At 36.0% G+C, this 14,971-nt stretch overlaps 1 protein-coding gene across 1 annotated transcript in view; it reads left to right on the forward strand.

The window, feature by feature from the left end:
- The first annotated feature begins 360 nt into the window (after positions 1-360).
- Positions 361-14,971, forward strand: part of LOC140145143 (myomesin-2-like) — an 89,713-nt gene continuing 75,102 nt past the window's right edge. The window contains exons 1-4 of the mRNA XM_072166921.1: positions 361-433; positions 4,544-4,849; positions 10,339-10,574; positions 14,523-14,684. Coding sequence (XP_072023022.1) covers positions 361-433; positions 4,544-4,849; positions 10,339-10,574; positions 14,523-14,684 — 777 coding nt within the window. The remainder of the gene's footprint in view (positions 434-4,543; positions 4,850-10,338; positions 10,575-14,522; positions 14,685-14,971) is intronic.

The raw sequence follows: 14,971 nt of genomic DNA on the forward strand, positions 1-14,971 counted from the left end.
TTCAATTTGGGTTCATTCAGCCATGAAGTCATTGACATCTTTCATTTTCACAAAACACTTAGTAAACAATCATATAATTATTTCTAAGTAAGTTTTATTGGTACAAAGTTAGAAATAAATAAATAAATCAGTATACAAACATTGCTGGTTAGCTTCAATTTATATTCGCTCTCCTGTGCCATTGAAAGCAAAATATTGTGCTGTTTTATGAAAAATAAAAGATGGCTAACTGACACCGTGAAAAAAAGATAATTAGGACTAGCCAAAGTTGTATGATGCATAATAGGCCTATCCAAACTTGAAATGTGGGATTGGACCAAATGGGATTGGACCAAGTGGGAATAATCCAAATAACATACCATGCATGACTTGTTTGATTTACCAGAGAAACCTGGCGGCCAAGGACATCCTTCACCAGCAACTGAAAGTGTCGGTAAGGTTTTATTTAGGAAAATCGCAATATATCGATAAATAATTCAATTTATTATTATTTACCCTCTTTCATCTTGCATGAATCTTTTTTTTGTTTTTTTAGTTGTGATTTTACCGGACACAGTAATATAACTAGACTGGCTCGCAGTCTGATTTTTTTACTATTTTCTTTTTGCCTCTCAATAAGAAACAAAATAGGGTGCACAACTTATAAGTTCCCCCTAATGCTTTTTGAAATAAATCGAAAATTATTTAACGAAATGTAAAATTGTAAAAAGTTATGAGTACCCTTATTTGTTTTACAAATCTGGGCCAATTTGTAGTGTCACACATCATTGCGTTTGGTCACAATGGTTCATTATGTAAAAAAGGGAGTTTTAAAAGTTGCACCTGAGTCCATTGGAGTCAATTGTCAAACCATACAGTATGTTAGGTATGTAATGGAAATAAAACTTAAAGTCTAGGTCTTAGTAGAGGATGTGTCCTCCTGCACTGTTGACAAGTGCATTGCAACGCCGCCGCATGATGTTTATTAAATTCCGGACCCGTTGCTGGACCATGTTGTTCCATACATGTTGGATTGCTCGGGTTAGCTCTTGCAGTGTTGTGTTTTCATTGATAAGGTTTTTACCATTTTTAACATATCCCTTCCATCTCAGCCATTTATCATTAAAAAGAAAAGAATTAAACACCTGCTTTGCTTTTGAAAAAGAAGAAGAATACCAAGATTAAGTTTTCTTTTACAAACACATGAATATCCCTGGCCAACTGTATTGTTTAAGAATTGAGTCCTATGGACTCAGATGCAACTTTTAACACTGTTTAAAACGGTTTTTGTTTTACATAATGAACCATTGTGACTGAACGTAATGACGTGTGACGCTGAAATTTGGTCCACATATGTAAAACATTTTACAGGTTTGCATTTCTTCAAATATTTTTCGATTTATTATAAAAAGTATTTAGGGAGGAACTTATAAGTTGTGGACCTATATGATGGCACTATAATCATCCATTCTCCCCAGCTCCCCGCCGATAACCGCGAGATTCGAGTGGGGAAATCAGACTGCAAGTACGTGAGTGTATGGGAGTCGGGACAAAAATATGCCTCAATACTTGATACAGCATGTCAGTAGCGTAGCCAGTAGGCAAAGGGTAGAGGGGGGGTGGGGCAGAGTGCCCCTGACAAAAATGTCAGAAAAAAGTGCACCTCTGACAAAAAAGGAGGAAATCAGGAGGGTAAAGGAAAAGAAAAGGAAAGGGGCAAGGAGCCCCTTTTCTACCAAAATTCAGTCCGATCGTGGGCCAAAATAGTGTAAAACACAAATTGTTTGCGGGCTACGGCGCACATTGTAAATATAAAGCCATTTCCATCCTGAGGATAGGCAAAAACAGTGTAAAATACCACTGTCCGTTGTCCCATTAAAAGCTTTTTAAAGCTCGAAAAACAAACAGTCTTTATGTATTGTATGATGCTACTGCAATTTCTGTCGTCTGTGCCCCCGAAATTTTATTTTGCCCCCCCCCCGACCTAAAAAGGTGGCTACGCCCCTGCAGCATGCGTCATGGGAAGGACATATTGGCCGATGAAATTCTAGATAACCTGAGGCATAATTACTTATTCATTGTCAGTCTTTTTTTATTAATGACAGTATCATTACAATGAGCACAAGTTATACAATAATTCACCCCACGCTCACCCGATACACACATATGTACACCTAACACATTGTGTCCATACGGGTCGCATGGGCACGGTAAATGCCGTGCTGGGATGGATTTGCTGTATTACAGCATACGTATGGGCACGGTGTACCCCGTCGTCAAAATACGTAGTACGTATTTTAAAATTGTAACATAATTAATAACCTTAACCTAAAACCATAAACCTGACCCTAACCCTAACCCTAACCCTAACCCTAAACCCTAAACCTTAATCCTAACCCTAACCCTAAACCCTAACCTTGAACCCTAGACCCTAATCCCTAACCCTAACTCTACTTTACTTTTTACCCCATAATTTCCCTCATTCTTCAAGCCCTGCCCTCTTTCGGGGGCTAATTTATATTTTAAGAGCTTGTTGGATACCAATATTTCGCGGTTAGTGCTTCTTTGTAGCCCTGCGGGTCAAACTAGTTGGATATCCACATTTCGCGGTTAGTGGTTCCTTTTTTTAACGTCACGTAGCCACCACAGCCCCATACCTTACTTCGATTTTTAACTAATAAAAATAATAGTTTCCATATTCTATGTGTCAACTGTTAAAAATACGTACTAAAGTGAATTTTAACCAACAGAGGGCGCTATCACTGTACTACATAGTATCCACCCCAGCACGACCCGTATGGACATAACGTGTTACGTGTACATATGTGTGTACTGGGTGCACCGTTACGTAAAAAAACTTCCAGATGTTTTTATTTTTTGAAATGTTCCTACTCGTTTGTCATGATAGCAAGAGATAGGCAAAGGAAAATGTTTTTTTTGTGCGAATACTTTTCATATTTATTCAAGAATATTAAAATATTAGATATTTTCTGTAGAACTATTTTGCTCGCGCTCTAAATTTGCTTTGAGCTTCACAGCACCTAAATGACAATAATCCAGGCTGGCACGATTTTTTGCAGGAGTTGCTATAAAATAATGGAATAAAATTGCTACATCGTGTTGTGCACTTGGGCAAGAGCCTCTCTCTACCTAGGGGTAAACAGGGGGAGTTGTTATGAATGTTGTCGATTGAGCGCCACCCAAGGGTATAAGCATGCTTTGGGCATTGCATGGCAGCTGACATATATTCTAACGGCAGCGGAATAAATGTAAAGCGCTTTGATACACGTGAAAGGCGCTGTATAAATGCCAACATTTATTTTACAGGAACACATTCTTTTTAAACGCCTTTATTCAGACATGTCTTACCTATAATGTGCAGTTGTATTTTTATACCCTTTTTTATAATGTATTCGTCGATGACATCATTTAACAGAAATCGAGAGTCTTCATTGTTCAAAAACATGTCATGAATTATTCAACATTTTCGATCTTAAAAGTAATTGTGATTAATTAAATAATGCCACCCAGAACTCATTTTTCGATAGTAGATGTTATCACCGAAGTTGCGGCCAAAAACTAGGGTCGTCTGAGGACAATTACCGAAGAAGTTGCTTGATGACCCGATCCCAAACATTTTATCTGATTAACTCAAATTGAAACGCGGTTGTCGGCTTGTACCCATACTGCTTTTTTGACTCACGTTCAAACCAACGGGGTTCACGGTCTAAAATTACAACGTCGTCAATGTCAAAACTGTGACCACTGCCATCAAGATGTTTACAGACGACTGAATTGTTGCCACTTGAACTTGATCGTCTATATTGAAACATGCAACTCTGCAGGGTTTTGCCGGTTTTGCCAATGTAAAGTTATTTGCACTCCTGATCTTCAGCGCACTGGACACCGTAAACTACACCACTTATGCGACCAATGTGTCATTGTTATTGTTCTAGGTAGAAGAGGTTGAGCCCAATACGTATCAAATTGTTACGTACTGGGCTTTTGTTAAGTATTGGGCTCTTACAAGCGTCTTTCTCACCACGAGTATGGCCATGGTCAGCAAGCAACTTCCTCGGCGATTGACTTCGGACGTCCCTAGGTCATCCACGCAGCTGAAGGTTTAGGCCGCGATGCACACCGACATCGCATGGATAATAATTACTTGGTACAGCAGAGATACTAAAATAAATACCCGGGATCGATACACGTGAATGTGCTATGCACGAGACGATAAATATTTGGATACCGGGGTAGAAAATGATGAATATCTCCCGTAATTTTTTTGTTCTAAAGAAGCAATATTTAGATCCTTGCACTTGAACATATGGTTCGAAAGGATATGATAGCTTGAGTATTGAGAAAGAAATTGGTGAATTTAGATTGAGATTGAGAGGAGGAAAAAGAAAATCATGAGATTGCGAGGCACTATATACAATCATTATATTATACATATGACAAAACATTTTTTTTTACTTTACATGGCGATTAAACCGAAATAGTGTTGCTCTTGCAAGCTATAATTATAATGATCTCAATATTGTTTTTAATTCTGCTTTTTTAGAACTAAAAAATATGACGAGTACCCAGAATAAAGTGGGTGAACATGGTGCGACACTGGAGCTTCAGAAAATCAAACTAGAGATTCCACCGGGAGCATTCAATACACCAGTTATAACTAAAATGTCGATGTATCTAGAAGGAGAAGATCACCCTCCCCTTGACGATCGCCTGATGATGACTCCTACTATCACCATATGTGGACCACATGGTACCGAGTTCAAGAAGCCAGTGACTTTGCATCTTCCTCATTCTAGTAGAGATTTAAATGACATTCAATTGTGGGCTAAGCCAGAGATAGGGACTGAAGGTAAGTTTAACCTGTTAGTAGGCGTGTTAATAAAATTCAAGTGATTCAAAATCACATTAGGCTGTAATTAATTCAAGCCAGAGATAAACATGTCAGTGAAATGATGAACTATTAGAGACCAGTAACAAATTATCTTCGGTGAAAATCAGAGGGGTACAAAAAGGGGTTATCAAAACAGGAATGATTGCTTTGGAGAGGGCAACAAAAGTCACTAAACTTATATCTATAAAATGTTACATACATAGAAGGTTGCCTAAGAAAAAGATTGAGTAAGATGTATTATATTAGGGACAAACAACATGAGCTTCAATGAAGTAACCAACGAAGGACTTTAAACTATGAACAACAATAGACACAAACCAGTCAATGACTTGCAAAATTTAGGCGCTTGGAAAGCAACCATTAGATTTCAATGCCTGAACAGGATTGATCATGTCTCACCTCCTTTTTCAACCAAATCGAACGGTAATAACACTTGTAGTGAGGGATTAATATTTAACCACAAATTGCCTGAGCCAAAAGTCACTTCTGGGAACTAAATACCACACAGGGTCATTTTATGTAACTCATTGACCCATTTGTGCTATATACTTCCTCTAGCTATAATGACAGCTGGTGATCTGGTCGGGGTCTCCTCGTCAGTCCGAAAAACCGTCAATCCGAACCATCGTCAGTCCGAATTTTTAGGGTTAGGGTTAGCGTTAGGGACCCTAACCCCTAAAAATTCGGACTGACGGTGGTTCGGATTGACGGTGTTTCGGATTGACGGGGTGTACCCATCTGGTCAACTCATTGACAGATACCAACCTCAGGAAGAGTTTAATTTTTGATCAATTGGCTTTAGGTGGTGACACCTAATGACCAGCAAACATGACATTCATGTTAGGATCTAGAACATGGTAAGCGTTCAACAAGTTGTGTGAGATCTGGAAGTCCCACCTTGCTCCGACTACTCATACATGATACATGTCCACTTGCCAACTGTATTCAACCTCACACATACATGTACACACTTTACACACGGGAACTGGAATCAAAATACTAACTGTATGGCATTTCATTCACAAACTTTCTTCCTGCACATACAGCCTCCCCAAATAATTGATTCACATGATCATGCATGTTCACGCACAGGGGTGTAGCAATATCCTCGAAAGGCATGGAAAAGGAGCAGTGCGGGCCCTTTTAACATCTCCTTTATCAGTTTTTTTCATTTCGCTCTTGTAAATTATTTTACTTTTTAGTTAGGATGAAATAGTCATTTCATTATAATTTAGAACCAAATTCGGTGAAAATCGCATGTTCGTAGAATTTTTAGCTGGAAAATCAATTTCGCGTATACTTTTGTGCATAGCCAGATTTTCCCAAGTTTGCATAGGCGCCCTCACATTATGACGTCATAGCGGCATTATGTAGCGAATGTATATAATGTACTTATTTTGGTATCACTGGATAGAGAAGACCCATAGCTATACATTGGTTGCAAATATTATGGTATATAATGTTTATAGTTGAAAAAAAAAACCTCTTCGTTGTCCGTGTTACAAAATATGATTCAGTTCTTCTAGGGTTAACTACCATAGCAATAGGCGGAAACATTTTTGAATTTATCGCCATGTACTGCAAGCAGGTTGCATTCATCACCTGTGTATGTCTATAATTATAGACTAAATACAAAAATAATAATTTTACAGTTACGAGAGTGGTCAGCATGATATGAATATTCTATAGAATTACGATCCAAGCCTTTTTCCCTGTTCTGTGGCATCTATGGTTCAATGTAGAGATACCGCGTGAACGTACTAGTGCAGGGCGATATATTCAAATCAAAAATTGTTTTTACCTATTGCTATGGTAGTTAATCATGTTACATCATCACTTCTACGGCGAATATTAATGCACATCAAACAACAAACAAATACAGAATACTACAACACAAAGTGTGCACATACTGCAGCATTGATTACAATTAAAACATTGTTGACACATTAGACACTTCACCCTGAGCTTGATTAAAAAAGAGGCATAGGGCTGTAACGAAATCGAGATGTTGTGATTTTAAAATGGGAAACAGAAATTATGTGAAAATAATGATTGTTGGAGTAATTGGCCGTCATAGTACACCGTACATTACGAAGGTTCCTGCCATGAGATTCAAAACGGTTGGTGGGAGCAGATGTTTACATATTATCTGATAGACTAATGGCAAATTTCAAATTCTTTCTAATTCGTTTCTCTGTTTCTCTGTTTACCGGTAATACCTGAATGCCAAATAGCAACAGAATATTCAAGGACTGAGATAACTCTTTAGAACTACTCAGTGAGCTCCTTTATGTCAAAGCCAATTTTATTAAAGGAACAGAGCATAAAAAGCCCCTATTGGTTGCCAGAGGCATATTGTTGATCTTTATATCCCACTTTAGGTTATTTTGCACCCATAAGCCAAGAAGTGTGATGAAGAAATGATGTGCTGCTGGGTGAATAGGAGTTGTATACTTGTGTAAACCTACATAGCTGTGATCAGGCGCGGATACGGGAGGGGTGTCGCACATAGCATTAAATTGCAAGCTTAAGTAGCCCGTGACATATAAAAGCCGCAAAGCCGGATCGATAGTTGTTGGCCAAATTGTCTTTCTTTTTAACGGCTGTGTGTTATGGAATAAAAACAACAACTGCTAAGCAATCCATTGTGTGTTGAGGTGGTGTGTGGGTGTGTGTGTGGGGGGGGAGGGTGTGGGGTGTGTGTGGGGGGTGTGAGGGTATAACCCTAAAAGTGTTAATGGTCATTATGTGCTTCTAAAAACCCATGCCAACCAAACCTAAAGATAACATTCTTTGGGTAAGGGATATCAGGTGAATGACGTTACAGGTCACAAAGGGGTCAATTAAGGTTATTATTGATTTAAGTTCAGGAAAGGGGAAATTGGTCTGCTTTGAAAAGGTATACTTTAATGTCCGTTTTACTTGGTGATAATAATATCTGGGTAGGGGAGTGAAGATGTTTAAGGTGAAAGGTCTTACAGGGGTCAATTTGTTTTAATAATTGTTCTGATAGGTAGACACGCACATGAGGAGGAATGAAACATGCTACAAATCAAGCGTAGGTCAAAAGACCAATAATAATGATCGCAACAACCTAAAAGCACGCAAACCGAGAACCGCAAAATTCTACTAGTTTCACTGTAACATTAAAACAATTATTGGTGCACCAGCTGACTTAAATTGTGGACCTTAATTCATTTTGAAAAGCGCACAACGTAACGAAACCAGTTTGAATAGGCGAGAATTACCGTTTGAATCTTCGGTTTGAATCGGCGAGAATTACCGTTTGAATCTTCTTTTTAACCCTGTTAATCCCTTGATAATGAGCTCAAGTACAACCTGTCTCAAAATAAAAAGTGAAAAACGCCCTCTTTGGCAGTTAGGAAATACTGTTGTGACCTGATACTTACATCAACGTCAAGGGCGCATTCTTAGCTCTCAAGCGCCGTTTGTTCTGTTCAATTTGCATGTTTAATCTCGAGATATTTTTAGTAAACAACGAAAGGGTAAAATCACAATTGTGCCACTTTTACAAGGGAAGAGGGCTGTGCATGTAAATCAATGATAGCATCAAGTTTATCAAGAGTTTCTTCGTGAAATCTAAAGAATGCATCGATTACACAACAATACAAAATTGTTTTTACTGTTTTATCACGATACAGGTATAATGATCCTCTTTTTCCACTTAAAACAGATTAAAAGATAAACAAATATATTTCACATTTGCTGTCAAGTTAAATACATGTACATGTCAATGATTTTATCATGGAAATAATACTGTTCTCTTTATCAATCAAGACTTGTTGAAAGACAAACAAATATTGCATACTCTGTTAAAATTCATTGATGATTTTCATCAAATCATAAGTACAAATTATAATATTTCCGAGTGTGCAGCAGCTGAATCCGACATTGCTTGAAATCAACAGTTTAGTCAATTTTGCAGTTTGGTCTTTAACATTATTGTTCTTGTACATGGGTCACAGAGCCTCGTCTCCAATACAATTACATACTGAGCAATTGTTACATAATCATTTCTAATCATTCAAATGAGTATTCTTTTATTAATTGTACTGTACATGTATATTTGGATAGTTTTCTAAAGGTGGCACAAAAGGGTGTTCATACATTTGTGTTCAGTGAAACTGATCTCTAGATTGCCGAATTCAAAATGATTGAAACAAACGGCATTTGAGAGCTAAGACTACGCCCTTGATGTTGATGTAAGCATCATGTCACAAGAGTATTTTAACTGCCAAAGAGGGCCAAAGAGGACGCAGTGTCATGCACATATCTACAGGAAAACAAAGCAAAATAAGCAATAAAAATTAATACGGGAACAGAGAAGTAAACGATGCGATGTAGACAGACTTTCAATTTGTAAATTAAAAAGCACTATCGGAATACCAATACTAGTATCTTAATGGGAAGAAGAAATCGGCAGAAGAAAAAAAAGAAAAAGTAAACGACGAAGAAAGACATTCATTTTTGCATTCAAGCTACAACATATAAACAACATTGGACTTACTAGAGCAAAAAAAAAAAAAGTAAACAACGTAGAAAGGCTGCCAGTTTGTAAAATTAAAAAGCACTAACATAATGGCCATACTAATTCGGAAAAAATATGAAAGACGAAAAAGTAGAAAAACTAAACGATGTAGGAAGACTTCATTTTTAATAAAACTTTTAAAAACCCACAACATTTACAAGTTTTATATTCATCTTAATCTTAAATCCCTTTGATCTTGGTGTGATTGGGGGTGTAGGGAACGATAAAATAGTAATTCAGTATGGTATCTATCGCCATACTAGTGTTAAGTGATTCTTCCCGTTTAGTGATCGATCCCATTTATTCAGCTAGTGTATATAAACATGCAATAAATACCACACAGTCCTTTTGTGTTGTGTCCGTTTTGTTTTGCTTTTAAAAAAAATTTAATATCCTTTTTTTAATAATATTTATGTTAGCTTCTCTGTTAGTTTAAAAAATCAGAGACATGTCGAGGACCAAAACCAAAAAAAAAGAAGTAAAACATAACAACAACAAATGAAGAGCTTGTTTCCAAACCATGTTAAGTCCACAAACACATGTGTCTGATTTACCTGTGCGATATTGCAATGGTTTGTGATGATGGGTATAGTAATTTCAGTTGGATGCACCATTAAAAAGCAAACAGTGGATGGGTGCACAGTAACAATACTGTGTGCGGCCTTTGTTTCCCAAATGAGAACAATTGTCTGCATATTGTTTAGTAGCATTGTTGTGGTAAATAATGGCTTTTTGATGGTACAACTCATTGTTGCTAATGTCAAACTTATCACAGTAATTGTGATTGTATCACACAAGTAAATGAGAAACAATGGGTTGTGGACTTAACATTGTTTGGAAACAAGCTCTTCAAATACTAACTATATACATTTTTGGACAAAAACAACTACCTTTTCAGGTGAATGGGAGAAACTGCCATCAACATATACAGAAGCTGGCAACGCAGCAGGCTGGTTAGAAGAGGTTACATCACAATACGTAATCATTAAAGTCATACGAGCCATCTCCGTTACTGCAACTACGTCTGGAGATCAGGTGAGGCGGATGCTGATGTTTATGAGACCAAATCCCAAGAATCCGTCAACAAAACATGTAATCATCACTGCTTATGCTGTTCAAGAGCACTGGGTTGATGTAAGTTTTGTATTCTGTATAGTCATACCCAGCAAACACAAACATGTTTTTTAAAACGTTTTAAACATGTTATATATTGGGTTCTGGTTTAGATGAAAACGTTTTAATAACATTAAATGGCGGGTTATATAAAGGTCATATATAGAAACGTTTTAAAACGTTTTGTATGAAAACACACTACGTCAATATGTTCAAAATGTTATAGTAAAACATTTTACCCACATATTTTGCCAAGTATTTTGTGAACACTTAAATAACATTATATTAGAATAGTTGCAGTACGTTACATCAACAAATGTGTTTGAATGTTATGAAAATGTTTTATACCCTTCATATGTCCATTATACAGGGTGAGTCAAAAAAAGTGCAATAGAGCAACGAATACATATTTATGTAAGAACCATTTTTGAACTTTCAAATTATTGAAAATTTCTATGCCACACTCAAAAATCACCTTCTGTGAAAAAATGAAGTGAATTTCAACTATCGTTTAATTTTTATGAGTCCTTTTGCTGCGATACCCAATTTCATTATTTGTCCAGGAGGTACCATGTATTTTGAATGAGAGCACACAATTACACGATTAAGGCAACAGCTTTGAAACTGACTTAAATTTAAATAAGGTTGATTTTTGCGTTACTTTGATTTCTTTTTTCTGTTCAAACGAACTTTCTAGCATTACTTTAAGTCCTTCATACCTCACTCGACTCCAACTCCAGTGGTTTTTTTTTAAATCCCAATATGTCCAACTTACTGGATATTTTATAATTCACTCCACTTCAATTTGCGCGCATTTCATTTGATATTTGAAAAGCCCGTCTACAAATTTGTATGTTTTTGATAGAGAATAAACATCTTTAAAGTAAAGGTAAAATGAAAATAACAACAAATAATGTTTCTTCTTCTTAAACAAGACCAAGGGCAATAACACTTTGGGTGCTCCTTTTTATTTCAATGCCAATGAGGTTAAGAAAATGGCAGTTGTTCTAAATTTACCTTACACAGAGTCGGCTGACATTCAAATTTTAGATGCCTCTTGGACAAACATTAAAATTGGGTATCGCTATGAAATGTGTCATAAAAACAAAACGGTAAGTGCTAATTCCCTGATTTTTTCACACAAGGTCACTAATGGATATATCATTCATAAATTGTTTAAAAACCTAACAGGTTCAACTCGGTTTTTAAATAAAAATGGATTCTTGTCTCTATTGCACTTTTTTTGACTCACCCTGTATAACCTGACATTTAAACGATTTCTAGCAACCTTTTCTAACCTTTTGCGAATGATGTCGAAAACGTTTTGCGTTTGCTGGGTAGTTATACTATAGCGCACACTCTTGACCGTGTGCGGGGACATTGCAATTATGACTGGATAGCAGTTCGTCAAGTTCGTCACTTTGTTATTCTATCATTGCATGGAGTATCTGTCTTCTAAGCTGTAAAATGCTGATATAGCCTGTATAGTAATATTTAATCAAAGCTTAGCAATTGTTCCTACAACATATTATAATGTGCCTCATTTTAAGTTCCAAAGATACATACACATATTTGTGTATAATAAATGTGAGTAATTGAGACCACAATATCCATGGTGGGTTTCGAAATTTCCTAGTTCATAAACATACACATGATATGTTTTCATTGGAGATTAAAACGGTCAAAATTCCCAACCTTATTAGACTTAGTAACTGTTCGAGTATTCCTTTCTGTTTATGTCTCGTATGGTATCAATAATTTGTATCTGCTCTTTTTCAACTTGTTCATGAACATACGTAATAAACACATCCCAGAGAGTAATTCCCCCCTTAAGGGGTGGGGTATGAACGTTTGGACAGTATTTATTGCGGGACATTAGAGAGCACATCAGGCATATCGAATTGCATTCTGAATACGAAGAATGTCCTTCTGATATCAAATAATTTTGATTTTTTGAAATTCGCAATGTAATACACATTTTTTGGCAAATTATTAAAAATTGATATTTTTGATATTTAACAGCACTCGAAGTAAACTTTATAAATCTGATGATTTATACTTAAAGTGTATGTAGGTGGGATGAAAAGCCGACGATCAATTGAAAATTTTGACCTTTCGTATTGAAGATATGGATTTTTTCCCAAAACACACAAAAAAAATAGGAATTTTGGGGAAAAAATCCATATCTTCAACATGAAAGGTCAAAATTTCCAATTGATCGTCGGCTTTTCCTCCCAGCTACATACACTTTAAGAATATATCATTAGATTTATAAAATTTACTTCGAGGACTGTTATATATCAAAAATGTGAAAAATATCAAATTTTAATAATTTGTCATAAAATTTGTATTATATCGTGAATTTCAAAAATGAAAATTATTTGATACCAGAAAGACATTCTTCGTATTCAGAATGCAATTCGATATGTCTGATGCTCTCATGTGCAACAAAAAATACTGTCGAAACGCTCAAAACGCTCATTCCAGATCCCTTAACCTTATGAATGACCATTATTTCAAAACGGTTGATCGTATTGGTTGGTTGAACGGTTGACACCTCATTTGTTGTAATAGTCCTAATATTGATGTCGCAACGTACCTTTAAATGAAAGCAACCCAAAATGTTAAAAGTTGCAGCAAAATCATATTGACTGGCATTCAGTATCCATGGACATTGATGTTTGTGGTGTCACCTCTGATGAATTCTTTCTTCATGAGGGCGTACCTCAGGGATCCGTATTGGTTCCACTCATATTTACCATGTATACTGCCCCACTAGGTGACATCATTTCATCCTATGGGTTGAGTCATATGATTTATGCTGATGACACACAGTTGTATATAGTTCATGATCCATCCAAGCGTAGTGAGAGTATTGATATAATTGAACGGTGTGTTTCAGATATTAAGGCATGGGCAGTTACCAATTAGCTAATGCTGAATGATAGTCTTGTGGAACAACTTGCCTATACAACTCAGATCTGCAGATTCCATCAATAATTTCAAGAGTATTTTAAAAACTCCCTTTTTACCAATGCATTTAGTGATGTTTCTTAAACTTTTAAATTTGTGTACCTTTTAACCTAGTCTCATGAGTTTTATGGTATCAGTTGTATATTTTTGATATAGTTGAAATGTATTTGTGCATTTAATCTTTGTAGTTTTGGTGTTTTTAAATATATTGTAAAGCGCATTGAGATTTTGTATGTAATGGGCTATATAAGAAATAAATATTATTATTATTATTATTATTTTGAAACTAACTTTAGCACTGAATGGACAACTTGCAATTAGGCTCTTGTTGAGATTGTAATCTTTATGTGTCAATTTAACATTACGTGAATAATAATCACTTATGTGATTAATGACATTTCTTATTCATTATCACGTGGATAAAACTACAAGAATAACCCAATGAGAGCTATACAGATGTTCTTCAATGAATACTGAATACAATACAACTTTCAAATCTTGGGCTACGTTCATTCAAATGTACGCTGCGGCATCAATCATATTGCGACTATTGGACAATAAGGCATCATAATGCGCTGATATATAAATTCTGCTTCGAATGCGTATCCAAATTCGGGATACGATCAACCGTTTTGGAATAATGGTCATTCATTAAAGGCGGTAATTACCTTTTGGAATATGTTTAAATGTTTTATTGGAGATTAAAATGTTCATATTTTCCTTACCATTTACACCTCGTACATGACGAGTATCCTGTCTGTTGTCTCGTATGGTATCAACTATGGTACCGGCTCATTTAAACTTTTAAATATACAGTACACTTTTTGTTTGTTTTCGGCATTTATTTTAGATTAAAATTATCAAATATTTATATCTGGAAGAGTATCATCTCCTGTTTGTATTGTACCTGGTCATTTCACCTTTTAAATAGCATATCATGCTGTCAGAATTTATTGTGCCTTAAAATGCTACTTGTTAAAATTTGGTTCGTTTCAGGTCATAAAGACACAAAGAAAGGACGAAGAAGACAATTCTATTCTCTGTGCTGAACCGACACCATTTGTAATTGAATCAAACCCCAGCTCCGCATCAAATGGCCTAGAACTTAAAATAACTAAAACCTATCCGGAATCGGGTTGGACAGGCAAACAAGTCGAGGTAGGTGTATAAATATTGTAAATTAGAACCATAGATTGTTTCGTGCATTCTGGTCGCAGTGATGATGTTTTACCTTATAAATATATGGCGGTTTAGACCTGAAAAGTCCACCCAACACCTCTTAAGTGAAGTCACTAATGCAACACAATATCAATCACTGAAATAAAGAGTATTCCATTGATTTATTGTTTACACTACTACATCTTTGGCTGGCATAATTAAATAAACAATTGTGGACCTCATTTACCAAATTCTAAACTTCCTGATACGATCTGAACAATATTGTC

Source organism: Amphiura filiformis, unplaced genomic scaffold (genome assembly GCF_039555335.1).
Source record: "Amphiura filiformis unplaced genomic scaffold, Afil_fr2py scaffold_148, whole genome shotgun sequence".
Lineage (NCBI taxonomy): Eukaryota > Metazoa > Echinodermata > Ophiuroidea > Amphilepidida > Amphiuridae > Amphiura > Amphiura filiformis.